General features: G+C 45.1%; 1 protein-coding gene and 1 long non-coding RNA gene across 3 annotated transcripts in view; both read left to right on the plus strand.

Moving 5' to 3' along the window:
• The first annotated feature begins 2,442 nt into the window (after positions 1–2,442).
• LOC142058429 (endogenous retroviral envelope protein HEMO-like) lies at positions 2,443–10,593 on the plus strand. The gene is given in 3 exon segments (XM_075095575.1): positions 2,443–2,529; positions 8,477–9,440; positions 9,443–10,593. Coding segments are annotated over 2 exon segments (1,329 nt in total). The 5' UTR covers positions 2,443–2,529; positions 8,477–8,653; the 3' UTR covers positions 9,985–10,593.
• Positions 2,523–17,860, plus strand: part of LOC142058430 (uncharacterized) — a 40,622-nt gene continuing 25,284 nt past the window's right edge. For both annotated transcript variants that reach the window (XR_012660978.1, XR_012660979.1), the window contains exons 1-2: positions 2,523–2,793; positions 16,099–16,218. This is a non-coding gene — a long non-coding RNA (uncharacterized LOC142058430). The remainder of the gene's footprint in view (positions 2,794–16,098; positions 16,219–17,860) is intronic.

A 17,860-nucleotide genomic window follows, 5' to 3' on the forward strand; every position in this document is an offset into this window, starting at 1 on the left:
ACTGCATTCACGTTTTTGTAAAGATCTTATCCTGAGAAGGGTCCAGGAGTGAATTAGAGGATGTCCTCCCTTGTGACCTGAAAGGTGCAGAGGCAGCCCTGCGAGTGTCTGAGTGTCCTTGGCTGCCACTGAAATTGCTGTATTTGTGGAAGCCTTACGAGAATTTTGCAGTTGGTTTCAGTGGGAACACGGTGATGCACCACAGTGATGGCATCTGCTCAGCACTTTATGGGACAGAAGAGAGCTGACCCTGGCAAAACTCAGAACGGTTTCTGTGGTTTCCGTTAATTCTCATTCTGTGATCAACCCTTGGTTATAGAAAGCTCCTGTATGTTCCAAAGCCGCCTTAAGTGACTATGGGATTAAAAAAACCTAGTTTTCAACAGCATATTATCTCATTTCTATCTCCTGTAGAAGTGGGCCATAGATATGTTGGTAGTTGGTGCGACATAAATACGTAAACTGGGATGTAGTGTTGCAAATGTGGGCGGAAAAAGGAACTCTCGCCGTGCTATTCTGTGGGAGTCAGTGCACATTGTCAGACTGGCATACGTATTCTCATTTATCCAAACAGTCAATGTATTTTTTCCATATAGACAATATTGAGCCTGTGTTTTGGTAGGAGAGAAAAAATTACACTCTGTCTTCAAGACAAAACCAGAGTTGTATTTTCATGTCCATTATGAACCCCCTTTCCCAGAGCCAAGATATCGAATTGGCTCCCAGAAGAAGAAACGTTCAGTTAAAGCAAGGTGCCCACTGGGTAGATCTGTTAGACTTGTTTACAGACGATAGCAGCTCCTGATGAGCTGGCAGCATTGGTTTCACGGCTGGTTTATACCTGAAGAAGAACATTGCTGGCTATTTGTCTGGAAGGTTTTGTATGCCGGGCGAATTGTGTCTGTCCATTGAAGGAGGGTGTGAAGGTGCGTGAGGTGTCCTGAAGGCATGTGTCAAACAGCAGGCTGTATCCCAGAGGATACTGTGGATTTCTTTACTCTCGCTCTTCAGGGTTAATAAACAGAATGATGGAAATAGCAATCATCCAACTAAAGAAAGTGTCCTAATATTACCCTGGACTACATTATTTGTCTCATAACATTGGCACATAACTGAAGAACATGTACAGTAAGCTTAGCTTACTGAAACCAGTAACATCCATAATTAGGGCTATAGGAGGAATATAAAAATGAATAATCTGGATTTTGCAGCATCATGTATCTCAGAGTGGGCATATGACTGTGCACAGCAGCTATATGCTTAGTGTGCCACTGACTTGCTGTGTGACTGTGGAACAGTCACTTAAGCACAATTTGCAGGGTTTTTTTTTTAATCACAGTTTGGATGTCCATATGATGAATTGGGTTTTTCTTTTAATTCTCGTTACTAGCTTTCCACATGAGAAAATTCTGGGTTTCTGGCTTTTTTGGGTGTTCAGGATTTTATGAAGGTGACCTGTTAGACAGCTGGGTAGATTCTTTCAGTTCATACCTAAACAAGGCAGCCTGGGTGACAAATTTTTCAGAAATGTATGATTTTTCAAAAATGTTCTTTGACTATAGATAGTGAAGCAAACAAGCAAAAACCCCAAGAACTTCAAACGATTCAACCAAATACTTTCCTTTCTCACCAATTCCGTTGCCGCTTTTGGACTGGTTTTGTACCACCGTTCCCGTGTTTTGCAGGAATCAGAGTTTTCTCCAGAAAGTCTCTGGAGTCCTTTGGTGAACGGTCCTGAATTTGAGAAGTAAAACTCAAGCAAATGAATCCTTGGCTGGCTTTAGGACAAGGTGAAAAGGGTGCGCTGTGTTGGGACGAGATGCACTGTAGTGAAAGGGGCTTCAGAGCGTAACTATAAAAGTCTGACTACTGCGTAACACTTATCTAACTATTGTACAAGGTGACTGAAGCGAGGAGTCTTGTAGTCTCTCAGTGAAGGACACTTCCTGATAAGAACAGAAACTTGTCTCAAGAACCAGCTGAAACCGACCCTGCGTTTTGGACAAGAGCCAAGGAGCAAGTGAGTCTGCGCAAGAACAAGGGGTTACTAGCGGTGACGAAGAGGAGTCATCAGCCTTCATCCCCACGACCCCCGCGACCACCACCGGGAGGCACTGCGCAAGCGCAGTTGGGAGGAGTTTATGGAAACGACTTCTTGGGGCTAATTTTAATACAAAGCGGGGACAGGTCATGCATATGTATAGGCGTATTGGGAGACCTTATGTATATGTAACGCTTTGCTGTTTAAATCCAAGACCAGCTGGCACGCGGGCGCGCACGATTTGGCGGGATGACCCCCCGTGCTGCCCAGCGCTGAATAAACATACCTACTTTACAACCTTACAGGTTGCGGAGTCCGTTCCCGCACGCCGCTTTGGCGAGCCGGGCAGGAGACTCTGCTCGGCTGCGGGACTGACTGCGGAGCGGACGCCCCCAGGCGCGCCCCGAGCATCTTCCTCGGAGGAGCCTCCACTGCCAGCCGCTCACCGCGGGAGCAGGCAACAACCTCCTGAAGCCGCGGATTAAACGGTATGTTTTACAAGAAGGGCCAGTAAATCGTCGGGGTCGCCCATGCTTGGCCGGGGCCGCCGGTAAACCGCACAGAGATGTCTGGCGCACAGCACAGTCCCTGTATGGGTGGAGGGTACCCTGCATGGTAACAAAGAGATTTGCTGACCAATGCAGCGGCCGCAGCGATCTTGGGGGTAGATCGAGCAAATCTGAGGTCACCGCTGCATCCCAGTGTCGGGAGCCAGGATGGACCTGTTAAAGACTATAAGAAGCAGGAGAAGGGTAAGCGGACCTCTCACAAGGATCATTTGAATCTTTGCAGCTGCTGAAGGGTTATCAACTAGAGCGATAATTATCTGTTTTATTTACCCGCGTATTGTATGTTGAAAATTCGTGTGTATGTGTGTTTGAGACACAGCATCGCTGTGAAGTGAGTGGGAGTCCTGATCTGCAGTTCCGTAACTCCGCGAGGAGCACGGCCCGAGACTGAAAAGCCAGGAACGTTTATAAAATTTGTAAATCTTTTGATGTGTAAACTGAGCTGCGGTGGTGCTTAGCCATTCTCCTAAGTATTGGGGAACTGGCTAATCATCAAAGTGGCAGAACTAAGAGAGTCACTCTGTCGGTGGTTTGGGCTGGAACCCTGGGAATATTTAAACGAGGGAGGAAATTGGATAAGAAAGGGAAAGGAACGCTTTTACTTGAAGGGGGCATGTTTAACTCCTGTGGGACAGAAAGTGGCTCTGGATTGGGAACAGTCTATTCTGGACACTTTCTCAAATCCCCACATCGGCGGGCAAGTAGGGGTAATTCCTTGCTTTGCGTGTGGATTTACCACTAGACTGCATGGCAATTGGCATCCGACTTGGGTACTGCTAGAATGTAAATCTTGTCGGGAAAAGGTGGTATTGTTTATCTAGCAGGCAGAAGGCAGAGTGCCTCAAGTGCCTTCCCCAAATGCCAAGGTTTTATTATTGGGAAAAAGCCCATCAAAAATCTGAAATAGTGAAGTTTGTGTATGGAAAGAAACCTCTAATTCCGGAAATCTGGGACGTGTGGGAGGGAGATTGGGAGAAAACTAAGAGATCTGCAAGAAAAGATTTGCGTGGAAGCTGAAACGAAGAACTAGGGTTAACAAGAAGTAATATAAAAGACAGGTAGAAAAAGTTAGAGAAATGGGTAACGCTCAGGGTGGCATTTTAAAGAAGAGTCCCCTGGGTTGTATATTGGCTCATTGGAAGGACATTGTTGGAACCAGAGGTACAGAGAGCAAGAAAACTCTCATTAAATATTGCAATCAATGGTGGCCGATCTATAAATTGGAAGATGGGGCTAAGTGGCCACTTAATGGGTCAATTGATTATAATACCCTCCTACAATTAATGTTGTTTTTAAGGAGAGAAGGAAAGTGGGATGAAGTGTCATATGCAGATATGTTTTTCACCCTCCAAAACCCTCTGGAGTGACAAAGGGACTGTGGAATGGTGCCGCCACAGGACCCTATAGCACCCACCCTTGAGTGGGAAAATACCAAAGAATTTAAAGGTAAACTGAGATGGTGCTGCTCAGCATGTAGTATTGGACAAAGGTGTTCGAGAATGGGTAAAGTCCATCAAGCACCAGAACAAGATCTAACTGATTTGCTTAAGCCTCCCCCTCAATCACAGGAACAGGGTGCGGACTCGGATGCGACCTCCACTACCCCGGATAGTCGTGTATCCTCCCGTACCAGGAAGAAATCTACTCTAACAGATTTACAAGCACCTCGTTGAGAGGCAGTAGGGCCTGATGGCAGGACAATGCTAATTAAGGTACCTTTTTCCACCACTGATTTAGAAGCATGGAAAAGTGTTGCAAAGGATTACAGAGATGATCCGGTATGTGTAACTAAACATTTTCTGTTTATTATAAAACAACACAACCCTGACTGGAATGATATACAGTTATTATTGGAATTCATGACTGAGACAGAGAAACAATTGATTTTAAAAACGGCAGGGAATTTGGCTGAAGATCATTGTAAGACTACAGGAGGGGACGTTAAGGAGTATTTCCCTCTCCAAGATCCAAAGTGGGATGTGAATAGGACTGTGCATATGGAAAGATTGCAGGTGTATCAGGAATGGATTTTGAAGGGGATGGAGAGGGCCATCCCCAAAACCATAAATTGGTCAGCATTACACGCAATAAAACAAGGTCCTTCTGAGTCCCCATCTGAACTCCTGGATTGATTGAGGGATGTAATGCGCCGCAGCACACCGCTGGATCCTGGGTCAGAAGTAGGGATACAACAACTAGTTTCCTGTTTTTGGGCCAGTCCACAGGGGATATTAGGCGCAAACTCCAGAAGTTGCGTCCCACAGAAAGCAGAAACTTGGAAGTGTTACTGGATGAAGCACGGAGGGTGTTTAGTAATAGAGAGGAAGGATACAGACAAGGACAGAGAAGAATGGTGGTGGTTATTAGGGAAGAGGAAGGAAGGAGACCCAAGTGAGAACCGCTCCGATTAGGCAGGGATCCTGTATAAGAAATTTGGTCATTGGAAAAAGGAATGTCCAAGAAACAAGGAGCAGGGACAAACCCACCAGACAGAAAGAATAGTGGCCCATATGAAGGAAAATTGGCAGGGACCTGGGGAATCTACCCTAGCAGATCCACTGGTTTTAACGAAGCTAGGGAAGGGACAACAAGAGGTAGAATTTCTGGTTGACACAGGGGCGATGTACTCGGTTTTAAATCAAGCCTTGATACCCCTGGGAGATGATTATATCATGGTAAAAGGAGCGACTGGCCAAAGTGAAAAGGCATACTTTTGTAAGCCTCTGAGATATAAATTAGGAAAACAATGGGGCATCCACAAATTTTTATGTATGCCCAATTCCCTAAAGGCACTTTTGGGAAGAGACTTGTTGGAGCAATTGGGTGCAAAAATTACACTTGAAAAGGGAGAAATTACTCTGGAGGTAAAAGACCAACAGTACATCCAAATACTGAGTCTATCCTTAACTAGCCTTCCCGCAAAAGGAAAAATTAACAAGGATATTCTAAACCAGGTATATCCCAGTGTATGGGCCACCAATGTACCCAGAAGGGCGAAGAATGCTGCAGCTGTTGAAGTTAAACTTAAAGAGAGCCGACAACCAGTAAGAATTAAACAGTATCCCCTGAGGAAGGAGGATAGGGAAGGAATCTGGCCAGTGGTAGAAAAATTTCTACAATTAGTATTATTGAAAGAATGTGAATCTGATTTTAACACCCCTATATTGCCTGTCCACAAACCTGATGGATCATACTGGGTGGTTCAGGACCTACGAGCTATAAGATAACTGAAGACCTCTATCCAGTAGTGGCGAATCCATATACCTTGTTGACTGTATTGACACCTGTACTAACCTGGTTTACTGTTCTAGACCTGAAGGATGCCTTCTTTTGCCTCCCTCTCCATGAAGCCAGCCAGAAAATATTTGCATTTGAATGGGAAAATCCTAAAAGTGGACGAAAGACTCAGCTCACTTGGACGGTGTTGCCACAAGGATTTAAGAACAGCCCTACCATTTTTGGCAGTCAACTTGCAAAAGACTTGGAATCTTGGGAAGCCCCGTCTGAGGAAGGAAAACTGTTACAATATGTGGATGATATCCTGATTGCCACTAAAACAGAGGACGATTGTATGACCTGGATGGTGAGTTTACTAAATTTCTTGGGGCTCCAAGGGTACCAGGTATCTAAGAAGAAGGCCCAAGTAATACAGCACCAGGTGATTTATCTGGGCTATGAAGTCAGTGCTGGACAAAGGACTCTGGGACAGGCCCACAAAGAGGCAATATGCCAAACTCAGAGACTGCAAACAGTGAAAGAATTATGGACCTTTCTGGGGATGACTGGGTGGTGCCGACTGTGGATCTATAATTATGGACAGCTTGTTAAACCGCTATACGCACTAACAACCACTGAACCGAAACACCTTAAATGGAACAAAGAGACCACACAGGCATTTGAACTATTAAAAAAGGCCTTAATGTCGGCCCCAGCCTTAGGACTCCCAGATGTGAGTAAGCCGTTTCTTCTTTTGTCCCATGAGAAGCAGGGGATTTCCCTAGGAATATCAGTGCAAGATCTGGGCCCATATTGATGAGCAGTTGCCAATTTTTCCAAACAGTTGGATGCAACTGCAAAGGGTTGGCCTGGATGCTTGTGAGCGGTCGTGGCTATAGTACTAAACATACAGGAAGCCCGAAAATTCACCCTGGGCCAGAAAATGACTGTATTGGTGTCCCATACAATATCAGCAGTATTGGAAGCGAAGGGTGGATGCTGGCTTTCTCCACAAAGATTCTTGAGATATCAGGCTATACTGGTAGAACAAGATGATGTGGAGATCATAGTTACTAACATTGTCAACCCAGCCTCTTTCCTCAGCAGAAACACAGGAGAACCAGTGCACCATGACTGTCTGGAGACCATCGAAGCAACATACGCAAGCTGTCTGGACTTGAGAGACAGTCCTATGGAAAATGGGGAAAACTGGTTCATGGATGGAAGTAGCTACGTCTTAAGTGGTAAGAGACATGCGGGATATGCCATTACCACCAGTCAAGAAGTAATAGAGTCAGGACCTCTACCCATGAATACCTCTGCACAGAAGGCAGAAATAATTGCTCTGACCTGCGCTTTGCAATTGGCCCAAGGCAAAACTGTGAATATCTATACAGACTTAAAATACGCCTTCGAGGTCGTACACGCGCATGGAGCAATCTGGAAGGAGAGAGGACTATTGAATTCTCAGGGCAAAAATATCAAGCATGCAGAGGAGATCTTGAAACTGCTGGAGGCAGTCCAACTCCCTGAAAAAGTGGTGATTATGCACGTTAAGGCACACCAGAAGGTGAGCTTAGAATTGGAAAGAGGAAATGAGCTGGCAGACAGAGAGGCAAAACAGGTAGCCAAAGCAAAGGCAAAAGTAAAAGGGGCTTTGGTCCCGGACGGGCAAATTTCTCTAGAAGGTAAGCCAGAATATACCATGGAAGATCAGAAGCTTATCACAGATCTAGAAGGGTTGTATAACAAAGAAGGTTGGGCTTCCACCCCACAAGGGAAACTAATCATTCCCTCTTATCTAACATGGCATCTGGTAAGAGAACAACATAGGAAAAGGCATTGGGGAACAGAGGCTTTCTATAAACATTTAATTAGAGAAATCGTGGCTAGAAATCTATATACCACTGTGAGTCAGGTGACGCAACAGTGCAATCTTTGCCTCCAGACTAATCCCAAAAATACCCCCAGACCAGAAATGGGCCAAACTGGGAAAGGCAATAGGCCTGAGCAACAATGGCAGATTGATTTTACGGAACTCTGAAGAAAAGTGGGGTATCAATATTTATTGGTACTAACTGACACCTTTTCAGGTTGGCCAGAAGCATTCCCTACCAGGACAGCCAAGGCTTGGGAGGTAACTAGAATGTTAATGCAAGAGATGATACCATGTTTTGGGGTTCCAGCAGCCATATCCTCTGACAGAGGACGACATTTTATCTCAAAAGTCGTGCAACAAATTAGCCACCATTTGGGTATAGATTGGCAGCTTCATACCCCATATTGCCTCAGTCGAGTGGCCAAGTAGAGAAAATGAACCACTTAATCAAACAGCAGATTGTGAAATTGGGACAGGAAACTAACTTGGCCTGGCCTCAGTCTCTCCCTTTGACTCTCTTGCGCATACAAACTAGGCCAAGAGCAAAAGAAGGACTAAGCCCTTTTGAAATCTTATATGGACGACCCTATGGAATGCAGAAAGGGATGTCCACACAAGCTGGGGATGAAATTATGACCTCTTACATGGTAGCATTAAGCAAACAACTCAAGAAAATTGAGAAACATGTGGTCGGGACTCAAAGCAGAGGTTTAGATGGACCTGTACATAACATCCAACCTGGAGATTATGTCTATATAAGGTCTCTTGCAGAAAGAACCCTGGAGCCACAGTGGGAAGGACCTTTCCAGGTACTCCTTACCTCCTTCACTGCAATCAAGATCAAGGAACAGACGCCCTGGATCCACTACTCTCGAGTAAAGAAAGCACCAGGAAAAGTCTGGACTTCTGAAGCCCAGGGACCTTTGAAACTTAAACTGCGGAGCCAGAATGGGGACTAAGGCCTTTTTGCTTTTAAGTCCTATGTATTTAATCAGTGTAGCTACTTGGCAAGAAAATGTTTATATACAATTGATGCAAAATATGAGCAAGGTTTTTGGTTTATCAGATTGTTGGATATGTACAGCTCTTCTCAGAGGAAATATGGAACTACCTCTCCTAGGAATCCCAGTGCCTCTCTCCAGTTGGAGTTGGCCCTATAACTTCAGCAACTCCACCTTACCAAATGGGGAGACTATACTTTGGTCATTGAGTACAAGTTCATGTTTACCTGGTTTGGAGGAAACATGGCTTCCAACCGGTGAGAAGATTTGTTGGGGGTTAGAAACAACTCCTCTTCCCAAGAGCCCAGCAGAAATTCCCAGTTTTCCCTGTAATACTGGCATTAATGGACCTAAATTTGAACTAGAAGGCTTGGAAGGTGGGAACCTGATTTTCCTAGAACGGCGATCTGGAGGGCCGAGTGTAGGGAGATTTCAGAATGTTAGTGGAACTGTGTGTGAATGTTCAGACTCTTTGTGTCTTAATGACACTAGGAATAAGACATGTCCGCCTCAAATCTTGTTAGGACTAGTGTATAACCTAACCTTTGAATGTGCTCCCCAAGGGCTCTGGTGGCTGTGTGGTGATGGACGAGCAAGGAAAGGATTACCTGAGAATTGGGATGGTATCTGTACTGTAGGTTACCTAATGCCCCATGAAAAGATATTTAACAACCAGAAGCCATTATCTGGAATCTTGAGAACTCCATGGACTATGATTAAGCGGACGGCAAACCCCCAATAATAAGACCCACAGGTTATGACAGTTTTGTGAGATGGATAATACCATCTTTAGGGGTAAGTGAGTTAGAAAAAGCTATTGTGAACGTTTTAGCCACTTTGGAGCAAATTGAAAATGCCACAGTTGATGCATTAAAGAATTTGCAGACAGAAGTCTCCTTGAGCGAAGTGGTTTTGCAAAATCGATTGGCTGTAGACATATTAACTGCTAAGGATGGAGGTGTGTGCACCATCATTAATATCAGCTGTTGTGCATACATAAATAAAGAAACAGAGATTGAAACAGATCTTTCCCAAATTTGGGAAGAGACAAAAATCCCACATCAGGTAGCCCAAGATGATACCTCTTGGGGTTTCACTCAACTGCTGGAAAAGTTGACCTCCTGGTTACCAAACTTAACATGGCTAAAGCAGTTGTTTGTCACTATAATAATAATCATAGCTTTATTCATAGTCCTTTGTATAGCAGTCCGGTGTGCCTTGTGGTGTTTTCAGAGTATGGGGGATTCCTACAGCAAATGGAAGAAGAACCAACTTTGACGAAAACTTGAATCTAACAAACATTTTGAGAAGATGTTAGATAGGGAAACACTGTATTAGAATAGGGTGTAGTAAAAGAATTTACTAACTTTGTAGAAAGGGGGGACTGAAAAGGGGCTTCAGAGCGTAACTATAAAAGTCTGACTACTGCGTAACACTTATCTAACTATTGTACAAGGTGACTGAAGCGAGGAGTCTTGTAGTCTCTCAGTGAAGGACACTTCCTGATAAGAACAGAAACTTGTCTCAAGAACCAGCTGAAACCGACCCTGCGTTTTGGACAAGAGCCAAGGAGCAAGTGAGTCTGCGCAAGAACAAGGGGTTACTAGCGGTGACGAAGAGGAGTCATCAGCCTTCATCCCCACGACCCCCGCGACCACCACCGGGAGGCACTGCGCAAGCGCAGTTGGGAGGAGTTTATGGAAACGACTTCTTGGGGCTAATTTTAATACAAAGCGGGGACAGGTCATGCATATGTATAGGCGTATTGGAAGACTTTATGTATATGTAACGCTTTGCTGTTTAAATCCAAGACCAGCTGGCACGCGGGCGCGCACGATTTGGCGGGATGACCCCCCGTGCTGCCCAGCGCTGAATAAACATACCTACTTTACAACCTTACAGGTTGCGGAGTCCGTTCCCGCACATCAGTAGCAAGTCAAATTCCAGCAAAAAGCAAGGGGCCAGAGGAGTTTTTAGCATGGACAGTGAAGGATTGAAATGATTGTGTGTTTGCAAATGGCTGTCGGTCAGACACTTGCAAGAGCAGCTTCCCCTCCATGCTGGTGGTGGGGGGCTGGCACAGGGCAAGTTACCCTTGGAGCAGCTTGACACTGCAGTGGCAGCCCGCTACCCTGCCGGAGCAAGAGCCAGCTCCTGAGAACATCAGCAGTGCGGCAGGCGGAGCGATGGTCTGCGGTACTGAGGCCTTGTGGCTTTTCTTCCTGTCACACGAGGCTGGTGGAGCAGTGCGCTGGGAGGGAGAACCGGTGAGCTGTTCATCAGCAGCATTCTTCATGGAGTTACTCAGTTTTTCTCGGGTTTTACTACTTCCATCTGTGGGAGAGAAAGATAATACAGTATAGTGTTTGGGAATCTCCAGCTGAAGTATAAAGTAATGTTATTTTGAAACCCAGGGACCCAAAGAGGAGTGAATTAGCAACTTAATGGTTACTGGATGGGGGAGAATTAGTCGGTGTTTATTGTAGCACTGGTGAGCCCTGCTCTTAGAACAGGTGTAAGCTGCAGCTAGCAGGTGATAAGCCAAGACACATAGTTAACAACTTAAAGTGAGAAATTGCATCGCAAACCCTCATTATTGGAGGTATTTTGTTTAAAAGGGTCTTGTCTTTCCTGTCCCCAGTAGATTTTGCCGGTGAACAAATAAGCCACAACTGGCAACTTCTGTATGGGCAGCGTGGGTGGTTGCAGAGCTGCGTGCTCTGGGAACTCAGATGAGTGGTAAGGCAACACAAGAACAAGAAGCTCATACTACAAAACGTAACAGGTGTGCTTAAAATGACAGACCGATCAAGCCATTCAGTACCGGCTCACGTACGCCTCTGCCCAGAGAAACCGAGGTTTGTGCTCTGTGAGGTTTGTTAAATGAAAAACCTGCTGACGGAGCCTCGTCTAGCAAGAAACCTAATGCGCGCATAGAACTTCACACCATTAACAGTTTCGTGAAAGCAGTGAAAGGTGTTCAAAACTCCTGCTTAATTTGGACCAGAGTAACTGAAGTTAGCTGCTTTAATTGGTTTAATTAATTTGGTAGAGCACAAACAAATTTAGAGATGGCATTGAATTTCCAATAATGCAGTGTAAAGTTATGTCCGCACCTGCCTTGCCTGGAGAAACTCTTTATATGGAGTTAATTTCAGAGCTGTAGAGTTAATTTGGTGTGAGTGGGTATAGTTTGTCTTGCCATAACAGGGATGTGGTGTATAAATCCCACTCAGCACTTGGTCTTGCAAGGGCTAAAGTTCTTTGAGCAAGGAAAAACGTTTTCTCCCAAATCAGCCCCTCAACATACAGCTGCGAAACCTGTGCCTCCTAAGGAGGAGCCCGATCTTCATGAGGAGAAGAGCACAAGTGGGGCTTCTCGGAGCAGCCCAGTTTTTTAAGAAGGCATTAAGGAGTACTGGGATCCCATGATATTCAAGGCCATCATGGAAAAGCAGGAGGATAGGGAGATCTAATATGAATGATTTATCATCCTAAGAAATTGGCATCAAAGAAAACCTTTAAAGTGAGAGAGCTGATCTTTTTCAGTGTCTGGATTTTGCTTCAGACCATCTCAACTTTTACTTTGGACTGAAAAACATAATGATTAATCCAAATCCTTGGCATCGGTCTTCATAGCAAAGTCCCATGTAAGCTGCCACATGTCACTCCAGATGTGTTGGTCATTCAGTCAAGCGAAAGCCTGTCTACATTAATGACACGCAGCTGGTGCTTCTCTGATGTCTCTCGTCCAAAGATCTCCTGGGCTTTATGTCGTAGCAGCAGTGTTTGTCACATCTGGCAGGGTGATCTGGGCGTTGCTTGGCATTCCTGGCCTCTGCGTTCACCTGCCCCTGAGCCCCACTGGGCTCTTGGAGGCTGTTGGGAAGGATGAAGTGGTCAGGGTGTTCAGGGTCCTGCTTGTGGAGAGCCTGGAGGGCCTGGTGGAAAAAACAAGCATCCTTGGTTCCAGGCATACCGCACCTAACTTCATTAGCAGAGGAACTGTTATCTTCGCTTGTCTATTTGAGGTCGTTTGTGGAGACTTTATGAGTTAAACCTCAGGGTCAACAGAGTTGATTACCTGAAATGTCCTTGAATGGAAAGAAGCATTTCAACCATCCTAGAAAAGATTCTTTGGCAGAACGGCTGAGGAGGAACCACAGCAACAGTGCCAATTAGACAGCGAGGAAGCAGCACGTAAACAGATTAGAAGTACTGACTTCAGGTAGGATCAGAACTCTCAGAACAGTCAGCATCCTTGTCCTACACTGAATCACCAGATAACTGCAAATGCATTTTTGTATCCTGTAGAAGCAGCATGCTAATCGGCACTGTGAGCACGAGCACCACGCTGTTGCCTTTATTCAGTGCTATAGCGGAAGCTGTGTAGATCTTACCTGGATTCAGTACAAGTCTGTTCTGCGTGGGTTTTTTCTTCCAGCTCGGTCCTGCGTGAGACCTTTTTTGGTTTTGGCAAGTCACAAATACATAACATTTTCCAGCTGTCTCTCTCCCTGTACTAGCATGCCACACTGCAGGACAGAGCGGGATTGTCTCTTGGTTGTGGTGACAAAACTTTTTAAATCCAAATTTGTGAATGGCAAAGCCACCATTACACACATTTTTATTGTGGATATGAAGAAAATCACACATTTATGTAAGAATGACTGGCTTTCTATATTCTGCTTATTTAGCCATAGATTATTTTAAAATACATATGAAAATAGTACAGTGAATTAATTCCTGGGATAACCTCATTGGCTTCACTAGGTACGTTTGAGGCTCATCTCAAGGTAATCCTGGGTTCAATGAGATAATCAATACCAGAAGAAACTCAAGAAATAGTAGTCTTTTGCTCTGTTTACATCTCTTCCTACATTCATAAAGTGTTCTCCCTCTGGTGAGCTATCTTAGATCTCCATATCAGAGATCATATCAGCTTACCGTTAATGAAAACTAATGCTCTGCAGACCACCAGTGAAGCCCTATGTGTGGGTCTTGCACGTGGACAGGAAATTACTGCACTGCGTGCATGGCTGTTAACAGAAATGCCAACAAAATGAGTATTCGCGTAATGCTGAATGTTACTAAAAATAGGTTCCCAAGGTATTCCAGACTTGTGCGGATTTTTACAGACCATCGCTCCATTTAGCAGTTACAGGGTAAAAAGGAGGGGCTGTTGAAAAGCCGTAGCCACAGGTAGCTGAAACCTGAAGCCTTATTTGAGGATGGATGAGCAAGATCCTATTATTGTTAAGTTTTCCTTTGGTTTTGAATGAATATATATTTTAGAAAATTAAATTATTTTAAAAGCTCGTTCAGGAAGATAGTTGCCTGTTATTTCAGCTCATACGGATATCTGATTCCATTTTTTGCTTCTGGCAAATGGGTTGGGCTGGTCTTTTGTTCAGAGAAGAACAAGGGAGTGGTAACTCCCAGCTCCAGCCACCTGGTCTCAAATTCTTGAGCAACCGTTCTCCTTCCCTGTGAATGTGTGCAGGGCAGTTGTTAGGCATGACTGCTGAAATCCTGAAGCTGTTCATCAGTTCGTGCGCCAGGCCTGGGAGGATTGTCAGACGAGACCTTCTCTTTCTCCAGCCTGCCCATGAAAGCTGACCCAGAGATATCGATCCCTTGCTCAAATCAGAGTGTATCTCCTCGCCACCCCAACCCCTCACAAAAGAAAGATATCGAGACCTTTTGTGGTTAGCTTTATGGGCTCTCTTTTGTCTTGTCAGTTGAGTGGAGGGAGAGGGTCTGTCAAAGGTCCTCTTCCACGTGGCCAGGAGAAGAAGTCTTCTCTCTGGGAGTCCTGCCTGTTTGTCTCAGCCTGTGTGTGGGTTAAGTCTCTGCTGCTGCAGTTACCTCTCTAGGGGTCAGTGCTTACTGGGCATTGACCATCTGGTCTGGCAGCTGAGGTGCTTCCCTGGGACGGAGCTGACTGGATTCCAGCTCCACCTCCAAACCTGGCAGGGCAAGCTGGTGTGATCCAGCCAGCAGGGTGTGGGGAAAGCCACTTTTCTGGAGGAAAACATAATTTGTCTTACCTGCTACAGGCCAGGCAGGGAATTTCGAGTGAAAACTCAGAAGCGGCTAACTGCTTTAGGACTTGAACCATACCTCCCCTCTGCATTTCCTGCTGGCTAGCTTAGGTTTAGATGGCTTTCTAGATCCCTTGTTGAGTATTTAACCATTCCTCTCCACTGTGGCACGGTGAAGGAACCTGTCTGCATACCCCTGTCCGAGTGTAGATCTCTCTGGCAGCAAAGCACTGTGCCCCATAATAAAGCAAGCTACCTAAAGCCCAAATTCCAGCGATTTTCAAAGTGTGTTGGGCTCCACTGTGATTACACACTGTAAATGGAGTCTAGCCTTTTATGCCATTTAGACATTTGAAAATATTATCCTTTCTGTCGCAGTGCTCCGCCTCTAAATGCGTCAGGTAGCACTCCTCTACCTCGGGAGTTATGAGAAATTCAGTGAAACTATGAGGCATGCAAATGCTGTGGGAAATAAATAAATACCCAGTGAGAAAGAGAGCAAAAAGGCGTTTGAACTATACCAGAAACTTTTTGTGTTTGAACCCTGAGTAGCCCAGAGATGCGAGACACCCTGATAAAACTGAGCAAACAAACCGGTAGCCACCCATGGCTGGCATTTAGGGCAAAGCAGCTGTGGTTGTCTCCTGCAGACATCTGTGATTTCCTCATGCCTACCTTTCTGTGCAATCTAAAGCTAAAAGTGAATCACTGGCACCTCAGTTGGGCAACGCTTGGAGCGTTTAAGTGAGCTCGTGCTATTGCGGAGCCTTACATTAGACCCTGGTGTGGTCTGCAGTTCTCCCCCAGGAAAGGTGTGCCCTGAGGGGAGGCACTGCAGGGTCATCCCTGCGCCCCTGCAGTGGTCTGACATCTCAGGAGGTTCTGGAGTCTGTACGGTCACCCAGCCCTGGGATCCGCGCTGGAGCAGTGGCGGCGGCACTTTCCTCTGCTTGGCGAGCTGTTCATCCACAGCTCCGCTAAGACTCAGCAATTACGCTAACGTAACAGCCATCAGATGATAATCGCTCCACTTATTCATCACTAAAGATCTGATGATTAGCAGGTGAAGAGCCCACTGAGATGAATTCAGCTTTGACGGGAGGAAGGATACTTCCTGCTTCCCTTAGGGAAAATGATGGTAGCTGGTAATAGAACTGGATTTAATTGGATCAGGCTCGTTTTGTTGGGAGTAGAAAGCAAACCAATATCAGTTAGGGAAGAAATTTCAGAAGTGAAATGGGGTTTGGTCAGCGGTTTCAAATGTAATTGAGTAGATTTCTTTTCCTAACAGTTAATGCCAAACACTGTATTCTGCTTCCTAGCAGTTTTTCCTTTCTTCCTGCTGCAGGCAGCCTTCACGGTCTCTTGCCATGAACCTGTGACCTGAGGAAGGACCTGAGCTGCTCTGGCTGTTGGTTTATGGGCTTAGTCCTCAACAAGAACAAGAATTGAGAAGAACTTGGAGAAGGTGAGTTTGATTTCCAGTGCTACCACATCCATCTCTGAGGGCTTGTAGCCATTGGTCTCGGAGAGATAATTTTCAGAAATACAGAGTAGATTGTCTGTGGCTTCAAATTTGTTTTCTTGAAGCCATATGTGATGTCTCAGAGGGCTGTTTCCTGGCTCCAGAGGGTGCTTTTTAAAAGTGTATTTATGTTTTAACAGCTTGAAGCTATCAAATAGGTAGTGTGAGCTGGGCTTTGCATTGTTTCAAAGCAACGCTGGTCCATTACTGATGTCAGAAACGAGCACAGCATGCGCCTCATCAAACTGCCTAATTGGGGCTCTTGCTAGCTAGCTGGAAAGTAAGTTTTGACTTAGCCTAATGCTGGAAGGACAATTCAAGGCATGTATGTAAGGGAATAGGTTCTTCCAGTGTATATTCTGGCAGAATAGATCCCTTAGCCATTTATTTTTATTGGGATCCTTAGTGACACTGAGAATGAGAACTGTGTGGGATCTTTTGGATAAAAATCAAGTTTCTTCACCACTGAGATGAGATGTTGATATATTTTGCAACTGTGTGGGTTTGGCATACTACATTAAAAACAATGTAAAATTCTTTGAACTTCAGTTTTAAGGACGGAGCCATTTTCATGACTTCTGGTCAGGCCCGTTACGTGGTGCGTCACTCAGTTCCTGCATCCAGCCTCTATCTTCTGTTTGCCTATAGCATGGTTTTGAAAAAAAGATGTTTACATAAAACCATCAACTGGTAGAGAATCCTTCATGTGCAAGCTAAACTGCTCCCATGATTAATTATTCTTACTGCTTTTTTACAAGGAACCAGTGTTTTATAGGTCTGTTAAATACAATGCATGCCTGATGTTACTTTCCAAAGCTTTGAAGCAGAGCTCTTTCTCGCATCTTGCTGGGCAGTGTCCAAGTTGTCTCCTCGAGGAGTGATTTTATATAAAAGGGAGAATGTTCCAGCCAGAAAATCCACCCCCTGGATTAAGACTGCAGAATTCCTGATACTGGGTCAGGTTATTGGCCCTGATAAGTCAGAGCTTTTATACAGAGGAACACCTGATATAGCAGAATGTTTGTTCTCATTCCCCATATGAATATGTCGCCAGGCCCTGACACGTGGCAGAGATTTTTTTCTTCCAGCTCCTGCAGCTGGTCAGATTACAAGTCCAAACCTGAGGTAAAACTCGATTATTGCTTCACATCCACAAATGTTTCTAGTACTTGGGAACGCTGCTAGGCCAGTTTTGGAGAAGGGCATTCTGGATGTTACTGGACTCTAGTTCCTTGTATTTCACCTAACCTGTCAGTGCTTTCCATCCCTTCCTTGGCTGAGGAGAGCCTTGCTGCACATTCAGTCATTGCTATCAGTAATTTTCATGTAGCTGCTATTGGGAACAGAAATGTTCTCTCCAGCAGCAGCAATAGTAATAGTAATACCCACAGTGAGACTGTGAGTGTGGCGGGGAGATGAAAATACAGAAGGGGGTATTCTGCACAGCAAGAGAGTCTGACATAGAAATAATACTAACTAGGGTATGAGAGCGCAGCAGTAACAAACAGGCAGCAGAGGACTACTGAACCTCGCAGAGGACAATGGGCAGACGTTTCCTTTGACTGACATTTTGTGTAGTTGTATG

Source organism: Phalacrocorax aristotelis, chromosome 6 (genome assembly GCF_949628215.1).
Source record: "Phalacrocorax aristotelis chromosome 6, bGulAri2.1, whole genome shotgun sequence".
NCBI classification, from domain to species: domain Eukaryota; kingdom Metazoa; phylum Chordata; class Aves; order Suliformes; family Phalacrocoracidae; genus Phalacrocorax; species Phalacrocorax aristotelis.